The sequence below is a fragment of the Lacerta agilis genome, chromosome 7 (genome assembly GCF_009819535.1).
Source record: "Lacerta agilis isolate rLacAgi1 chromosome 7, rLacAgi1.pri, whole genome shotgun sequence".
In the NCBI taxonomy this organism is placed as follows: Eukaryota; Metazoa; Chordata; class Lepidosauria; order Squamata; family Lacertidae; genus Lacerta; species Lacerta agilis.
In genome coordinates this window covers 7,349,156-7,367,304 of record NC_046318.1, presented here as the reverse complement: position 1 = coordinate 7,367,304, position 18,149 = coordinate 7,349,156, and the positions used below count along the sequence as shown (strand labels likewise).

At 43.2% G+C, this 18,149-nt stretch overlaps 1 protein-coding gene across 2 annotated transcripts in view; it reads right to left on the bottom strand.

Annotated features, from left to right (window-relative positions):
• VWA8 (von Willebrand factor A domain containing 8) overlaps positions 1-18,149 on the bottom strand; it is a 93,997-nt gene that overhangs the window by 15,310 nt on the left and 60,538 nt on the right. For both annotated transcript variants that reach the window (XM_033154306.1, XM_033154305.1), the window contains exons 30-39: positions 14,433-14,549; positions 13,577-13,641; positions 13,338-13,463; positions 11,266-11,375; positions 8,041-8,189; positions 6,106-6,307; positions 4,608-4,689; positions 4,248-4,452; positions 2,159-2,267; positions 1,216-1,372 (exon numbers count right to left, since the gene is read on the bottom strand). In XM_033154306.1, the coding sequence (XP_033010197.1) occupies positions 1,216-1,372; positions 2,159-2,267; positions 4,248-4,452; positions 4,608-4,689; positions 6,106-6,307; positions 8,041-8,189; positions 11,266-11,375; positions 13,338-13,463; positions 13,577-13,641; positions 14,433-14,549 (1,322 nt within the window). The remainder of the gene's footprint in view (positions 1-1,215; positions 1,373-2,158; positions 2,268-4,247; positions 4,453-4,607; positions 4,690-6,105; positions 6,308-8,040; positions 8,190-11,265; positions 11,376-13,337; positions 13,464-13,576; positions 13,642-14,432; positions 14,550-18,149) is intronic.

Here is an 18,149-nt window from a genome sequence, read left to right as displayed (position 1 = left end):
TTTAAAGCTAAAGGGGAGAGGGTTTCCCTTGGAAAGGGAGTAAAAGGAAAGAAGGAGCAGGATTCCCCATGGGTGTGGGGTGACAACTCTAACAGAGAGGTCTCCAAGCGGCTAAGCATGTGGATGGATGTCACAGCCTACCTCTCAACATGTGCAGATTGTGTCTTGTCTAGTATTTCACCAACACAAATATCATAATGCAAGAGTAGGAACTTCCAGAAGTTCCAAAAAGCAACAGCCATTTCCCCAAGGGAGAACACAAAGTTTGTGTCAGCTTAAGGCTTAAGGGATGCGGGTGGTGAGTGCAGTAGAAATATATTTTAAAAATTAAAAAATTGTCCAGTAGCACCTTAGAGACCAACTAAGTTTGTTCTTGGTATGAGCTTTCGTGTATCTGAAGAAGTGTGCATGCACATGAAAGCTCATACCAAGAACAAACTTAGTTGGCCTCTAAGGGTGGCGCTGTGGCTTAAACCACAGAGCCTAGGGCTTGCTGATCAGAAGGTCGGCAGTTCGAATCCCCGAAATGGGGTGAGCTCCCGTTGCTCGGTCCCAGCTCCTGCCCACCTAGCAGTTCGAAAGCACGTCAAAGTGCAAGTAGATAAATAGGTACCACTCCAGCGGGAAGGTAAATGGCGTTTCCGTGCTCTGCTCTGGTTCGCCAGAAGTGGCTTAGTCATGCTGGCCACATGACCTGGAAGCTGTACACCAGCTCCCTCGGGCAGTAACGCGAGATGAGCGCCGCAACCCCAGAGTAGGACATGACTGCACCTAATGGTCAGGTGTCCCTTTACCTTTTCCTTATACATAACTGCTAACAACTTCCTGGGGGAATCAAGAAACAAATCAAGTGGAGAAGGAAGGCAAAGGAGCAAATAATTTACTGTGCCTTCTTATGCATATTCACCTCTTTAAAAGAGCTGAATCAAGCCCTCCCATGTATTAGCATCCTTTTTATTAGGACTGCAGCCTAATAAAGGGGGCGGGGAGTTAACTATCCTGCTCCCTACATGGTACAGTCCTGACCGGTGCTCCTATTGTTGCTGCTTAAATGACAAAGATCAGACATGTTAAATGCACACATGTGCATTATCTCCTGGGGCCCGTGATGGATAATGTGTCTAGTAGGCACAAGGAATTTCCCTTTATAAACCCAACGCTTCTTTCAAAGTGTCCATCGCATGAAGAGAAATTCATTACAAAGTGAATATTGACCTCTGTTTAAAAGCCTTTTCTCCCATTTCCCTGGCGGCTTTCTTCACCTCTTCAGGCACAGCATCTTTCTCCGCTTGAGACACCTGGTAGACCTTGTGGCCAGCATCCAGTCGGTACGGACCGCCTTTGCCGCCCAGCCCAGCCGTGTCTCTTCCACCTAGAAAAGAAGCAGCAACGGCGCTCTTGATTTTGGATGGAGAAGAACCCAATGGCTTTTCAAACTTTTCATGTTGGTGACTGTCAGGAAACCCCCCTCCCCACGACAGGTAGCATCCCGGGAGAGCTTGCAGTACAGGGATCCACCCCTTTGTTCACCAGTTCGTCATCCCCCTCCTCTGCAGGAAGCGAACATTCCTCCAGTGGGGAGGGGGAGTTAGAGGCAGAAAGTCGGCGCAGGGGCTGTGAAGAGATCGCAGAGCCTGAGCACCAAGGGGGAAGCGGGGAACAGGGACAGTTTCCTGCGCCCCGAGTTCGCAGACAGGAAAGACGTGGAAGGGGGTTCAGGATCCCGCGCCTCTTTTGCTGGACAAAGAACCGGAAGGGTTCATTCCCGGACTCTGCAGAGGGATGAGATGGACGTTTGAACTTTTGCTCCACTGTAAATATTTGCACAATAAAGAACTTAGTTTTTAGAAGTTCTGCGTTCGGCTGATTTCTCATGAGCAACCACTGAACGTCCTGACAGCGACACACTTTTTAGACATCATGCATCATTTCGCGACACAGTCATACAGTTTTACTAGCAAGCCGAAGGTTGTGTTGCGTTGTGACACACAGTTTGGAAAGCTCTGCCCTAGAGAATGAGCAGATCAGCATGCTGTCATTTCAAGCGAATTGTTTAGAACTGCATGCCGCATACACAACGGAGCTTGGGACACCCTGACCACTTCAGCACGTTTCAGGGACGGCACCTGAATATCAGGCGCAAACAATGGTTTTGTACCTGTTCCACCAGCCCACGTGTTTCCGCCAACATGAGGGTCATTATCTGTATCTATCTTCCCATGCTTAGGAGAGCTGACGTCCAAACCGCTTTCTCTCTGGATGGTTATCTGTTGAAGCAAAAACAAAGTCTGCAGAAAAATGATGGTTATGGGATACTCCGCCATGCGCTCTTTATAAGGTCCAGGCATAGAACCATATTAGTATTCCTTTGCCCAAAGGATGGCTGATGCAATGCATGAAATAAAACGCTTCCTGGGAAGGAAAGAAGATCAGGGCTATATCTGGGGTGCTGAAATAGTGTGAGCAAGTCAAAACATATAAAGCATCACAGATGGGTACCTGTTCAAATGTTCAGGGCTCCTTAGAGAAATCAACAAGGGGCGGAGAGAACAAAAGGAGTTAATTTGAATTTTGTCAAAATGCTCTTTATGCTCTCTAGCTCCCGAGAAGTTAGGGCACAAAATGCAGAAGTGTCTGAACTTGCTTCTGAGTCTGGATCCACGTCCTAAGATTTAACTTCTTCCACCGGAGGCCCTGAAAAGTTGCCAAAAACATGAAACTTCCCATCAGGGACCTTGCCCTAAAGATCAATGTGCTCCTCTCTCCTGGGCAACTCAATTGCATGACCTTGAACCTCACGGCTTCCTTTGATGGGCCAACAGGAATGCCTTCTCTGTTTCTTCCAAAATAGTTTATTTTATATATTTTAAAGTTATCTTTTAGATCAGTACTGAATAAATGCTTGGGGACAATTTCTATATTCATTTCCAATCTTCATTAGAAATTTGATGCTGAATACACTGGATACGTTTATCACCAAACCTATTAACTTTGTGCTCCATGCATATCCATCAAGGGATTATAGATACCTGTAAGCAGTCATTCACCACAGCCTTTACAGAGAACGACTCTAAGGGAAATGCCACTCTATGAACTGAACTGTATATTCATATTTGGCCAATGGATGGTGCTGTTGTTCCTCCACTGATGATGAGAACAGATAGCCCTGGCAGAGCAATAACACCAGGAACAGGCCGCCAGAAGCCTATTTTTTTTTCTCATGACCTGTGAAAAGCATTTGATGACTCCAATAGCAGGAGCACGTCAGCAGTTACACAAGGTTCTGTAAACAGAGAGCATCTTGCAAAAAGGGAATATGGGAGAGAAAAGATCGCCCAGTGAGAGGAACTTTGCTTCCTGCATCCTGGTTCCATAACCAGCCTACCAGGTGCTCCTGACGTTTAAGACGTATCGTTCAGGATGAGAAACAATTATCATTTCAGAAAATGCTTGGCGGAAGATGGAGGCTAAAAGTGGTTGCCTGGGTATTGTTGGTATTATGGGCTGCGTGCAGCAATCTGTGGCTCCACGTCTGGATTCTTTACTACTTTCTTCTGTGTAGTTAACCTTGCCATCTCCTGCAGGTCTCAGCAGGGAGCTTTTTCTTCAGATGAGAAGCATTCTGCCTTTTTGTACCTTCAGACCAGTCTGGTACTGTACTCACATCCAGACCTGAAAGACGCTGTGTTCAATCCAGGCTTTGAGGGAATCTGGAGCCATAACGGAGGTTGGGGCTGGAGCCTGCAGGGGAGCAGGCAATAATGGCCTTCTGGTAAGTTCAGGGCAGAAAGCAGGGCTCCTAGTACTGACTGTAAGTTCCCTTCCTAGTTTTTTATTGCTGCCCCATAAGAGAAGTTGTCTGCGAGGCTCACAAAATAAAACGCAAAAAATTAAAACACAGCATGAAACAATAAGAACCCTTTGTTGTTGTTCAGTCGTTCAGTCGGGTCCGACTCTTCGTGACCCCATGGACCAGAGCACGCCAGGCACGCCTATCTTTCACACCCTAAACTATTAATAAAACCCCCCACAAATTGCAAATAAAACACAATTTTAACTGTCAAACCGATCCAGAGCCATCATACTGAATGCCGTTTGCAGAGGCTGCTTTTCCGTTTTGTCCTTGAAGAAGATTTTAAGGACCAAGCGCCCCCAGGCCCAGGTAACTCAAAAGGCTGTGTTTCAGCCTAAAAGCACAAATTTTCACTCCTGGAGCCCCCGATGCAGAATGTGCTTATTCGTCTTACCTGCACAGGCCTGCCATTCTCTTCTCCAATCATGGTTCTCCATTCCTGGAGTGACCTCTGAAGACTTTCCAAGCCGGTTTCCCAGAGCCTGACATTGCCACCCATGTCAACAGTGACCACACCTGCTTCGCCGAGTGCGGCCAACAAGACGTCCGTGTCTGAAATCGCCGAGAGCCACGATGTATAGGGAGTCAGGTTCATTGGTCTGAAAACCAAGGGGAGCTGGTTTACCTAAAGGGTATTTTAAAACTATGGAGAATTTAAAATGGTGCTGAGTTAGGGAAGCCCTACGGATTAAAATATTAGTGCAATGGCTTCTGTTTGTTGTTTGCGGCTGAGACAGATTCAAACATGAAATACCTGGGAATAGGAATATATTTAAGTTTCTTTGTTGTAAGATCCGTAATTTCCAGGTAACCAGCAGCTTGGGGAGGAGTAGCATCTGCAAACAGAAGTATTGGAGGGATATTTTATAGTTAACAGCAAACTCTTTCAATGAATCGTGATTCCACATCTCTCAAAAACACTTTATACAGCTTAATTTCAGAAAAAGAAATGAAAGCAAAGACAAATGCTTATGCTGTGAATGTTGAACTATAAACAAACATGAACAAAACCTGATCAGGCATGAATGATCCCCTCTTAATCTATCATCTTGTATCAAACACTAAAATGCAAGTACACTTGAAGAGGATTTCAACACAGAACGCTTTGGAAAAGATGAATGCCAGAGATGCAGACCGAGACAAGGATGCCCCAATGGATTTCCTCTTCCAAATTTTTAGAGTAGTAGCAGATTTTAAAAGCTGCAAACACGCTTTTTCAGTTGGTATGATAGTTATCTAGCAGCATTAAAGCGGTTGATGCATGTGCATACAAGCAGAAGACTTAACTTGCACTAGAACCATTTAGACCCAGGTGGGTTGAACATAACTTCTATACTGACCATAGAGGCAGCTCTAGCCAATCGCTCAAGGATATATGCACAGCCCCTATAGACATCTGCTGTGGACAACTGGCAAGAGCTGATTAGCAAGAATTAGCAAGCCCTACCACAAAGCACACTGCAAATCTCTCCGGAAGGCTTCTGCTGCCACTACAGAATAGTTTCACAAGCATGAGGGCAAAAAACTTGCTTTCAAATAAAATAAAATACCTTCTATTTTCAACCAGGCCTTTGGCTGATTAAAAAATCTATGGCCTTTTAAATGTGTTTGTGGGAAGGGGTCATTTTTTGTTCTTGCTGTTATGTTATGTATCTTGTGTTTTCATTTTTAAGTTGTAAACCGCCTGTGATAAAGAGCGACATAGAAACGTAATTAATTAATTAATTACAACGTGAGGTTCTTGTTATGCGCCCAGCATCACATTCTGTGCATTTACACAGAATCGTGAAGCACACAGTCCTGGCTACTACGCAACAGAGTACAGTGGTGCCCCGCTAGACGAAAATAATTCGTTCTGCAAGTATTTTCGTCTAGCGGGTTTTTCGTCTAGCGAAGCAGCAATGTAAACCACAGTTTTCGCTAGACGAAAAAAAAAACCGGGAAAAAATCGTCTTGCGAGGCAGCCCTATAGACTTTTTCGTCTTGCGGGGCAGCCTTCCGCTAGACGAATGCCTTTGTCTAGCGAGTTTTTCGTCTAGCGAGGCATTCGTCTAGCGGGGCACCACTGTACAAAATTCTATATTTGCCAATTCAGCATTCTGTTGCAGAGCTTGCTGCTTCTCAAAGAATCTCACGGCCCAATTTTATGTATATTTACTAAAAAGCAAACCACACTATTTACATCTAAGAACTGCAGCAAGCTAAGTGAAATGTCATTTAGTAATCCCGCTCCTATTTGGTATTTGTGTTACCTTTGGGATAGAGTTCTTTCAAAGGCACATCTCCAGGAGCCAGAACTCTGACCACCTGATTGGCAGCTGCGAGAGTCACACAATTTGGTCGCTTCGCCGCTCCACCTTTGCTGCGCTTTCCATAATACAACGGATCAGAAGCCAAAGGCTGCCTCTGGCCCAGGCCAGAGTCCCTCTTCCAGCTGTAAACCTCATTGGGAGACTGCAAGAAATTCACAAGAGAAACAGGGCGATAGGACTGCACAATCCTGTACTCAGTACAACTGGTCCATAAAATGTGTTAAGGGTGAACAATGAGGAAAAGAGAACTATCAACTTCAACATTCACTTCCTTGAACAAGGACTAATGAAGGTTCAACAGGCTTCTGCAAGGAAAAGTTCACCAACTGTGGCTCCTCCTAGCCACAGGGACCTGTGTTGTGGTGAAATCTACCTACAAAACTTCTTTCAAGGTGTGTTAACAGGAACGCCTCCTAGATCTTGTTTGGAATGCTGTTGTTAACTAAGCAGATCTTTAAATGAAATATATATATTACTTTTACTGAAGTGTTATATTTAATTCTATCTACAATACATTGTCTAATTTCTTAGGTATATTTCAGTTAAATCCTGCTGCACGATCCACTAATTAAGAGGTGGCGGCATCTCCTCTCCTCTGCCAATTCTGGGCAACAGACGATGGTAAAAAAAGGTAAGGTAAATGACCCCTGGACGGTTAAGTCCAGTCAAAGGTGACTATGGGATTGTGATGCTCATTTTGCTTTCAGGCCGAGGGAGCAGGCATTTGTCCGCAGACAGCTTCCGGGTCATGTGGCCAGCACGACTAAACCGCTTCTGGCGCAACTGGACACCATGACAGAAACCACAGAGCACGGAAACTCCGTTTACCTTCCCAGCGCAGTGGTACCTATTTATCTACTTGCACTGGCGTGCTTTTGAACTGCTAGGTTGGCAGAAGCTGGGACAGAGCAATGGGAGCTCACCCTGTCGCAGGGATTCGAACCGCTGACCTTCCTATCAGCAAGCCCAAGAGGTTCTGTGGTTTTTATGGTGGCACCATAAATGCCTCCATTATATGAAGATAGCAAAAAACCGAAAGACAATCACGGGATGCAAGTAACCAAGGGAAAAAAAGTATCAAATACTCAGCCGTGACTAAATCCCTAAAACGAGGGACAAGTATAATAGGATAATAAAGAAATAACTCAAACTTAACTGAAAAATGGGGTGAGGGTCCCCAAACAACCTGGTGAACTTAGACAAATTATTTATTTTTATATATATATATATATATATATATATATATATATATATATATATATACACACACACACACACACACACACACACAATTCAAATGAAAACCCTCAAAACTGAAACCCTAAACTGAAACCCTACCATGTGCTTTTTAGCATTTGGTCACAGGAGCCCGTGCGGCTTCGTCTTCAAAACTATGTTTTTTGTTAATATAACTATTTAGGTTAGCTAACCTGAGTTTAAATTACACTGATTTTTGGGGGAGGACTCTCCCCCTACTGCTCGTTATTCTTTTGATTTAATCTTGATAACTTTCTAATTTCCCTCTGAGGAAACTGACAGAGTGTCCAGTGAAACGAGGGAGAGCCGGCAGCTCGTTAGGGTTTCAGTTTTGAGGGTTTTCATTTGAATAATATATATATATATATTAAATTCACCAGGTTGTTTGGGGACCCTCACCCCATTTTTCAGTTAAGTTTGAGTTATTTCTTTATTATACTATTATACCTGTCCCTCGTTTTAGGGATTTAGTCACGGCTCCATTATATGAAGGGCATCAACTGCTACCATGTAGGATCAGAAATTTTATAAAGCTTGTCCTCAGCTAATTATCTACCTAGTGTGGCATCCTTGGTGCTGACATTTCATTTATTTAAACTAAGTAAAAACGATGCCTACCATGAGGTGTGGAAATCCAACGACGAGAGAAGCATAATTATGTTCATCAGAGAGCAATCTGTTGGGGGAGCTGATCTTCTGCCCAAGTGCTACACTTAGGTTTTCGGAAGACAACTGGTCACATGAAACTGCCTGTGGCACATGCAGTTCTGAAGTGAGGCAAAAGTGAAGCAAACAAATGCAGAAACATTTTTATTTAATCCGGAAGAGCAAAAGCTTATATCCCGCTAAGGGGCCAATACTATGGCAAGATACGTCAGGGAGAGCAGCTGAAGATGCCGCAGATCTCCAGCTCACCTGGGCTCAGCTCAGCTGGCATTAAGTCGCCAACCCCGACTCAGCCAAAGATATGCCAGTTCAAATTCAAATTTATTGCGGCTATAAGCCCATAAAAACATAAAATATGAAATATATGACATAAAGTTACAGCAAACCATAGACCCTGGAGTCATAGGGAATCAAACCACAGCACAAATACAAGTTTTAAAATTGCAACCAGGGAGCAGAAAACAAAAGTATTAGTGGTCGTGTAGTTGGCCACAGCGCCTTTTTTGAGATATGACAGAGTTTAGAAACCTTGCCACCTGCAACGTTGTATAGGAGTCATTGTCTTGCAGGAGTGAGGCAAGGTGTGACTCAGCTGGTGCACCTGTAAGTTTCTGAGTTATTGGTCTTAGTAATTTTGCCTGAGCCTCACTATGCAGGGGACAGATAAAGATTATATGATGGAGAGATTCCGTCGACTTTTTATCACAATCACAAAAGGCGGAAACTAAGCCCTTGGAAAATCTATGTCTCAGGACATTAGAAGGAAAAACATTAAACCTTGCTTTGGTGAAAGCGAATCGGTGCCCAGCAGTGGAGAGGGAGGATAGGTATAGAGGGACATGATGTATTGGAGTAACTCCAAAATTCCGAGGCGAGCAGACACCCCCACCCAGCATATGATTACGCTGTAGCTCCAAATCGTCCAGTCTTTGTTTGATTAATCTTTTTGCCAAAGCGGGGTCTAAATTAAGCGAATCTAAAGGAGAGATTCCAAAAGACAGAAGTTTGGCGTGGATTTTCCCAGTCCAAGGGTTTGCAAATTCGTCACGCCAAAGACATTGGACGAGATAATGGCTGGGTAATCTATGCCAAAGAGTTAACCAGTAGATGAATATTCGTTTCCATAAGAGAGTCTCTAGTGAAGGAATCTTCAATTCTAGTCGTATAGCTGCATTACTAACACACGTAGGGTGTTTTTAAAGCCGGCGAAGAAACTGATTTTGCAGCACCTCCAGCGGGGCCGGATTTACCAGAGCTGCCCAAAGCGGAGCAGCATAAGTAAGATATGCCAGTGTAAACTTGCTCTTCCTGGCTCAGCGACGGCTCAGCGAGCTGAACTGAAACTGGCTGAGTCTGGCACAAGGGGAGTTTTGAGGCCGGGGGACTCAGTCCATTCAGCTGGCAACCCAACACACACCCCTCTTTTAAAGGCTTATTTTCCCTCTGCCACCCTTAGGCAGAGCAACAGGAGATGCCCCACTGCTGAATGGATCTAGTATGATTTTACACCAGCTTAATTTAAGGCAGCTTCTTTTACACAAGATTGCTCCCCAAGTCATACTGAGATAAACTCACTGAAAAATCAACAGATTCAAATCAGATATTGCCCACTGATACCGTGTTTCTCCTAAAATAAGACACCGTCTTATATTTTTTTTCACTCAACAAAACACAGTATGGCTTATTTTCAGGGGATGTCTTATTTTAACCGTGTCGCATCGGTACGCTGCATAGCCACGCCTCTCCAGGCTGTTTTAATGGGAGATACCACGTCACTATGGCTTATTTTCGGGGTATGGCTTATTTTTGGGGAACGGCTTATATTTCGCAAATGCATAGAAATCCTGCTATGGCTTATTTTATGGCTATGGCTTATTTTAGGAGAAACAGGGTAGTTTGTAGGCTGAGCAGGATTTTCATGGTTCAGCAGCTATTCCCTAAGAGGTGAAGAGATGCAGTTTTCACCTGGTGACTTGGCAGGCGGCATGGAAAAGTACGGGAATCACGTCACACCTTTAGGCATAAGCTTTGTGCTTTTTATTATGCAGTCACAAACCATATTTAGGCAACTTTCTTGTAGCAGACATGCAGGAAAGTAGTTGACATTGGCCACCACAAGTTCCTACCTAAGGTGTCTGAATTGAACACCTACAGCTGCCTGTTGCAAACCATTCTATGGAACCAACAGCGAGCCGAAACAGAACAGCCGGGAATCTCTGGTCTCATACCACTGTTGTTGTTTTAAATACGTATATTGGTTAAAATGTAGTGGACTGTTGGCATGAAAGGAGGAGCCACACAATGCCTTGCATATATGGTGGCTCTGCCAGTTTCCATTCGCACTATTGGAAAATAGGTGTGGTTCTCACTGAGACAGTAGGAGGCTAGACTGAAATCTTTCTTCCCGACATGCTAGTCCTGACATGGAGAGAACTGTGAGAAGTAGGTACAGGCAGTGACCATTTCGCATGGGGGTTCTGTTCTCGGCCCCCGTGTGCACATAAGCACCCTCCGCCTGGTTATGTCCTGCCCCATCCTCTTCCAGATCCAAAAGGACCCTCATTTTGAAGAGTCTGGATTTGATATCCCGCTTTATCACTACCCGAAGGTGTCTCAAAGCGGCTAACGTTCTCCTTTCCCTTCCTCCCCCACAACAAACACTCTGTGAGGTGAGTGGGGCTGAGAGACTTCAAAGAAGTGTGACTAGCCCAAGGTCACCCAGCAGCTGCATGTGGAGGAGCGGAGACGCGAACCCAGTTCCCTAGATTACGAGTCTACCGCTCTTAACCACTACACCACACTGGCTCTCTCACAATTTGGCAATTGTGTGGCTATTGGACACGCCTCAAATGCTCTCCGCCTGTACTGAAGCTCCCAATTAAAACAGAAAGACATAAATGAGTTGCAACTAACTTTTCCTGTTGATTTCAATCAGACTGAATACAAACTTTCTTTGGATGCGAGTCACTGCATGTTGCCATTTGAAGTTATAACTCTCCTACTTTGGCATTTGGAAGGGAATCAACTGTAGAAGAGACCACAATCTTGTTAGCAGTAGTTTAGTAAGATTAATGGTGACTAGGAATTGTCCCTTTAAAGCTTTTAATTCACATGATCGTGCAAACATAAAGCGTAAAGCTGACTCATGCAGTGCCAAATCAATTTTAAATTCCCTACCTGTTTTTATCCCAGATTCGGTCTCCACTGGCTCTTCATTCAGGGCGTGTAACTGGCAAATTCCATTCACTTCAGATTCCATAGGCGTAGGCTTGGTTAAAATATATTTCCTGCAAATCATGTGCAATTGCCCACTGATTTAACACGGCCATATTTATCTCTTGTCCATTGTACTGATCAATACCATCACAATTGTTTGGTTCCTGTGCCCCCAATCTCTCTCCCCCCCACCCTCAAATTATCCTTAGGACTTATTCTCAGGTTAACAGTGATGTAGCTACCACTTCAAAATGACTCCCCCCCTCCCAGTATAATGCCAGGAACATCTTTTTGCGGGGAATCAAGGGAGACAGGCTGATGACATGACTCCTTCTTCCCACATACCGTATTTTTCGCTCCATAAGACACACTTTTTTCCTCCTAAAAAGTAAGGGGAAATATCTGTGCGTCTTATGGAGCAAATGGTGGTCCCTGGAGCTGAATTTCCCAGGGGCCAAAAGAGGATCATGCTTTTTATTTTACAAAAAGAAAAGGAGGTGTTGAAAGGACCCGCTCAGCAGCTGATCAGTAAGAGATCGGGAGAGAGATAAGAGTCCCCGGCTCCCTTTCAGTCCCGCCTTCCTTTGTTGAATGTGCTGCAGAGGGAGGTTGTTTGTTTCCCCAGCGACATGTGACTGGCTGATTAGATTATCTGTCTGGAAACTGTAGAAAAGACTCCCTTTCCTTTAGAAGCTGCAGAAATGTGAGTTGAATCCCATAAAAGCAGAGCGTTTCCTCTTTGCTTTTCCACCTTTGCAAAAGGAGCTTTGCTTTCCCCCTTTGCAAAAAAACTGCAAAACTTTTAGCTGATCCTCAAAATACAGGGTTTTTCCCTTTGCAAAAAAGCTGCAAAACTATTAGCTGATCCTCAAAAAACCAGGGCTGTTCCCCAGTCTTAAATTTAGGGTAGGAGATCACAGAGGCAATCTTTTTGTGATAACCGCAGATAGTCTTGATCCTTGTAGACACCATTACAAATAATATTACATTTGCTTTACCAATCTTAAGATTCATACCCCACGTTAAGTGCTTGAAAACTTCGTGGATTTCAATGGGTTGGAGCAAAGCAAGTTTTTAACTCATTAGCATGAACACTAAGCCAAACCATGGCTTAGCAAGAATAAGCAGGTCCCTAGAATGAAAATCACAGCTGCTCTGCTCCTTCCCTGGACCTGCTCCCGCCATGCAACCCAGAGCTAAGCCATAGTTTGGCTTACTGTCATGTGTGAAACCAGGTTCGTGGTTTGTCTCCCCCAAGCAAACCACAAATGGTAAATCAACAACAAATGTTTTGTTATAAGCCTGTAGTTTATAGCGAGAGAGACAAACCACAAGTCCAGGCTGTAAGCCAAGCACTAAGCCAAGCCACGGACAGCGGCAGCATGGCCAAGGGAGGAGTCAAGTGGCAGCAATTTTCACCCAGGTACCCCCAGGATCACCAGCTCTTACTAAGCCAAAGTTTGGCTTAGCGTTACATAAAAAACACACCAGTATTTTTGGCTGGATCATGCCAAAAAACTTGCAAAGGCAGCAGGGGTTACAAAAAAATTGGAAATTCCAAAGTTATGGAGAAATAAAAGGTAAAGGGACCCCTGACTGTTAGGTCCAGTCGCGGACGACTCTGGGGTTGCGGCTCTCATCTCACTTTACTGGCCGAGGGAGCCGGCGTACAGCTTCCGGGTCATGTGGCCAGCATGACTAAGCCGCTTCTGGTGAGCCAGAGCAGCGCACGGAAACACTGTTTACCTTTCCGCCAGAGCGGTACCTATTTATCTACTTGCACTTTGACGTTCTTTTGAACTGCTAGGTTGGCAGGAGCTGGGACTGAGCAACGGAAGCTCACCCCGTCGCGGGGATTCAAACCGCTGACCTTCTGATTGGCAAGCCCTAGGCTCTGTGGTTTAGACCACAGCACCACCCTCGTCCCTTATGGAGAAATATTTTCATGCAAATATTTAGGTATGGAGAGGGCATGGATATGTCTACGTTTCTGGGTGGAACATGCAGGCATATCTGTAGTATATTTATCTTACTGGTTTGTTTTGCTCTCGACCAGGAGCCAGTGGTCTTCTGCCACTAAAAAGACGGAGGAGAGTTTGATAGGCAGCGTGATGGTGTGAGCATGACCTTCCAGGACATCTAAAACAGTAAGATGACTCCTGGAAAAATAAAGGGGTAAGAAATACAAAATTAGGCTGAGGACAAACGCAGACGAGGGGCCTGTTTTTTTTGCCGTGAGGGGAGGGAATAGGAAACAGGAGTTCTTCCTCACCCTTCTTCTTTATAGAACACCAGCCAATTTTTGTGTGAAAACTCTCTGCACATTTTGTGGCTCTTCTAAGAAAAAAAACAAATTACAAAATTATCCATTTCAAACTCACAACATTACCAAATTCATCATAACTTCAGTTGTAAAACAGTTGTCTGCCTGCTTACAGGAGGAACCAGCAAATGAGTATTTGGCTTATATCTATATGAATGAAAAGTGCTTCATATCAGACTTTTACTTCCACAGAGACCTTGTTTGGCAAAAAAAAAAAAAAAAAATGGTATTATATTCCAAAAGCCAGCAGGGTGCACTCTACTGATATATAAATGCTTATAACCACAGATTCCCTGGTTTATTCGACATAAACTGGATTGAGACTGGAACAAAAGAGATTTATCATGTGAAGCTGTCAGACCATTGGGCCCATCTAGGACAGTAGATTTTACCCTACTCTCGAAAAATTTAGCCCGAGATATTTCTAGTTCTTTTGAATTGAGATCCTGGGTACTGAACAAGAGGCCCTTTCACATGCAAATTATATTGCATTACGACTACATAGCTACCCCAAAGCCCATTTCCTATATCTGACTGTAAGGGAAATTTAATTAAAAATACATGCATACAAATTATGTTAATTAAAAATAAATGCATACAAATATGTTAGTGCCTGCAAGCAAAAACAGTTGTACCATAAAAAACCTAAAGAAATCCATCCTGGCATGAGGTTTCAAAGTGAAGAGTTTCCTTTATGTGTTGCTGTTCATAAAGGCTGGACAGAAAAAACTGCGATAACTAGGCTTGGAGGAGACCGAAGCTTCTCATTTCACACAAAGCATAGCTGGCTACTGGGATGCCTTACCTGTTCTTCCTTGTTGCCCCACCACGATGACCTTTTAGGACCCTCTTTCACATCTGGCGACAGTAAAAGTCGGCGTATGGATCCAGTGTTAATGTCCACTAATAGAATAACATTGCTCTTCAAAAGGAAAGTAAAAAATAATAATATTTATTAAGATTTTTACATAACAAAAATACAAAAGTGACATAACTACATTAACAACAAACATAAAAACACAACAAAAACAACCACTTATTAATTTTCTTAGAGAAAAAAATGATACTTCCTCACATCTTAGTGGGACTTCCTCCTATCTCCTCCTCCTGCGTCCCTTGTGAATACCTTTTTCGTAACTTCCATAATCTTATAATTCTAATCTATTTTCAAAAACAACTTATCCATTAATATCTCCTATCTCTTAACTTATACTATATCCTTATCTAATTAATTAAATTTATCTCTTATCTTAACCCTTATCATCTTACAACTAAATCAGCTATCTTCAACTCTACAACCTATCTTATCCTCAGATTATATCTAATTTTCAATCATACAATGGTCTTTTAAATACAAGTTAAAATTTCTCCAATCTTTCTCCACCGCATCGTCTCTCTGGTCACAGATTCTCCCGGTCATTTCTGCAAGCTCCATATAGTCGGAAAGTAAAAAAAATTACATTCTTTTCCAGCACATGCCATTTTCATGGTATCATTTATTCCTTTCACTTAAAAGATTGGCACTGAAGACATTTTAGAATTTTGAGTAGATTTCACTTTGTTGGAAACCACTACCTAAGCTTCCCCCCCGCCCCCCCTCCAAAGGCCCCTCAACAGCCTTTTGTCAAAGTTCACTGTTGGGTTGAAATCCTTGACTTAGAAGAGAAATACGGTAATATGGTTGGTCTGTTGTGTCAAACTGGTCTCAATATCCCAACCCATGTAATGCCATATGAATGGGAGAGCACCAAAGAAATAATCACCGATCAATTCTAAGATCTGCTACAGATCACTTCTTTGGTTATTTTGCTGAAGGAGGCTGGAGCAAGGGGAAGTGTTCAAGCAACCAGGAATAAGATGAGGCACAATCTAGGACCATAAAATTCATGCATGTCTATTCCGAAGTAAGTGTGGTGAGACAGCTCCCCATATCTGTTAGGATATGGCACTTCATTTCTTTCTTTTTAAAAATTCAGCTACTTATTCAAGACCGTGACAACTGGGGTCTCCATGACATAATGCTATAACGTCACCCTAAAAAACAGGAAAGCATCAGTTATACAGAAATGTAAATTTGAGATTTACCTTCCTAAGTTTGTATCTGGGCAATAACACTTCAGGTAGCAAAAGGGAACATACTTGCCCCAATGTTCCTTCATGCTATATAATTCCTTACACAGAAAACAGGTATCTGAAGAAGTGTGCATGCACACGAAAGCTCATACCAAGAACAAACTTAGTTGGTCTCTAAGGTGCTACTGGAAGGAATCTTTTATTTTGTTTTGTTTTGACTATGGCAGACCAACACGGCTACCTACCCTGTAACAGAAAACTTGGTCGAAACAAAATAGAAAATTCTTTCCAGTAGCACCTTAGAGACCAACTGAGTTTGTTCTTGGTATGAGCTTTCGTGTGCATGCACACTTCTTCAGAAAACTTGGTATCAGGGATAAAGATTCTAGCCAAGAACCCCTTACATGTAACAAATCTCCACTGATACATTCCTGATCGTAGTTATATTCAGCAAGAAGAAGAAGAGTTTGGATTTGATATCCCGCTTTTCACTACCCGAAGGAGTCTCAATGCGGCTAACATTCTCCTTTCCCTTCCTCCCCCACAACAAACACTCTGTGAGGTGAATGGGGCTGAGAGACTTCAGAGAAGTGTGACAAACCCAAGGTCACCCAGCAGCTGCATGTGGAGGAGCGGGGACGCGAACCCAGTTCACCAGATTACGAGTCTACCACTCCTAACATCTCTTCTTAAAAAAGAAAGGTTTTAACTTAAACCCAGTAAGATATTGCCAAACACTTGGCGTTATACCCTACGTAACTCCAAGAAAGTATTTGCAATGCTCACAGCCCCTATATATACAAAAGTACTTGAAGGAGAAGATTAAAAATGCCTTCTTGATGAGTCTCTAATGTGCATTAGCACAATCCAACTAAATATAGGGTTAAGATTTTCTGGCCATTGCAAGCATTAACCAGGCAGTTGTGTTCTTTCACTTAGTGGTGGGCTCAGGAGGTCGGCTGGCACCTTAACAAGGCCCCTTTCCCAACCCTTTCAGACGTTAATGGCTCCCATCTGTAACAGGGACTGGTGGTGTATTGGTTTGCGCATAAAAATAGAAATTTGCATCACTGGTGAATACTTCCAGTTACAGCTTTGGCAATCCTTCAAGTGGGCTGGGAAGATATGCTGTGCTTGTGCACAGTTTCTCGGTGATGTTTATTCTTTACTGGGAGAAAAGAAACCTTTGGGTGACCTCATGTCCCCAGTGCCTTGAATTCCAAATACTCAACAGATGTAACAGCCATTATTTTGAGGCGCCGCTCTTTTATTTTTAGCTACTGCAAAACTTCCCTTTCCTTGATGCAGTTTGTTCCTTCGCCAGGGTTTTCCTCCCTTGGAAGAACTTAGTTCAAATAAGGGTGTAATTGCGACTAAGGGAAAGGGAAGCTGATGTTATAGAGTTCTTCTAGATGGGAGGAGGGGAGTTTAAAAAACGCAGAGGAGGAAGAACGGATAGAGAAGAAAATATTTGAACAGGACTTATTTCCTTATTGCTTTGCCATCCCTCCTTTCCTGCAGGCAAATATTTCTTCGAAAGCCACACCCAGTTCCCCCTTTACATGCCCCCCCAAAACAAGAAAGTGCTCAATATTTTTGTTTTGTGCATGTGCATAGCTGCACATTTGCTTGAAAGAACTTAGGCGGCATACACTAATTTCCTTTTCTCTTTTTTCTTCCTTTTCTGTTTTGGAGAGTACAAGCGCATCGCAAGAGCAATAAAAGCACACAACATTATTATTTTTTAGCGCTTAATGATGAGCCCCAGCTTTCATCTGCTTTCTTGTACAAAGTCTGCAAAAGGAAATTAGGATTTAAACTGGACTCTGAATGGTGATGATGGTGGCACACTGCTTTTAGCCTGCATAACAATTATCTGCATTTCTCTGTGCCATTAAGGTCCTGGAACATGAATAAAGGCTTTTTTTCAATGCACCAGTTAAATGAAATATCCAGAATGCATTTATCTTGTTAGAGCAGACTGTAAAGGATAGGAACAGCAGCAGGAAGCAAACAGATGATTTGGTTCGGGAATTATGCGAGTGCGAAGTTGCCATCAAAGGCAGAAGCAACACCTCTCTTTTCATTTTCAGTGTTTACTAACGCAAAACTGAAGATATTATGTCACCATAAATTTTGCTCTGCCTGATAAGTGGAGCGAGAACAGAGAAACTTGCAAATGGCGACACTGTTGCTCTATACTTTTGCATGAATAACCAGAAGGAGCAGAAGGAGACTGCCTAGCCATGTGCTGGCTGTACCGCATAATGCAGACTCAGAAAAGTTAGTGTTCATACAATTGTTTCAATGCATGGCAAAAAGATATTTCTAAATATATTTGGCAAGGGAAAAAACCTAGAATAAAATATAAAATATTGATAGATGCAAAAGAGAGAGGAGGTTTCTCCCTGCCTGATATGAAATTATACTATGAAGCATCTTGTCTTTG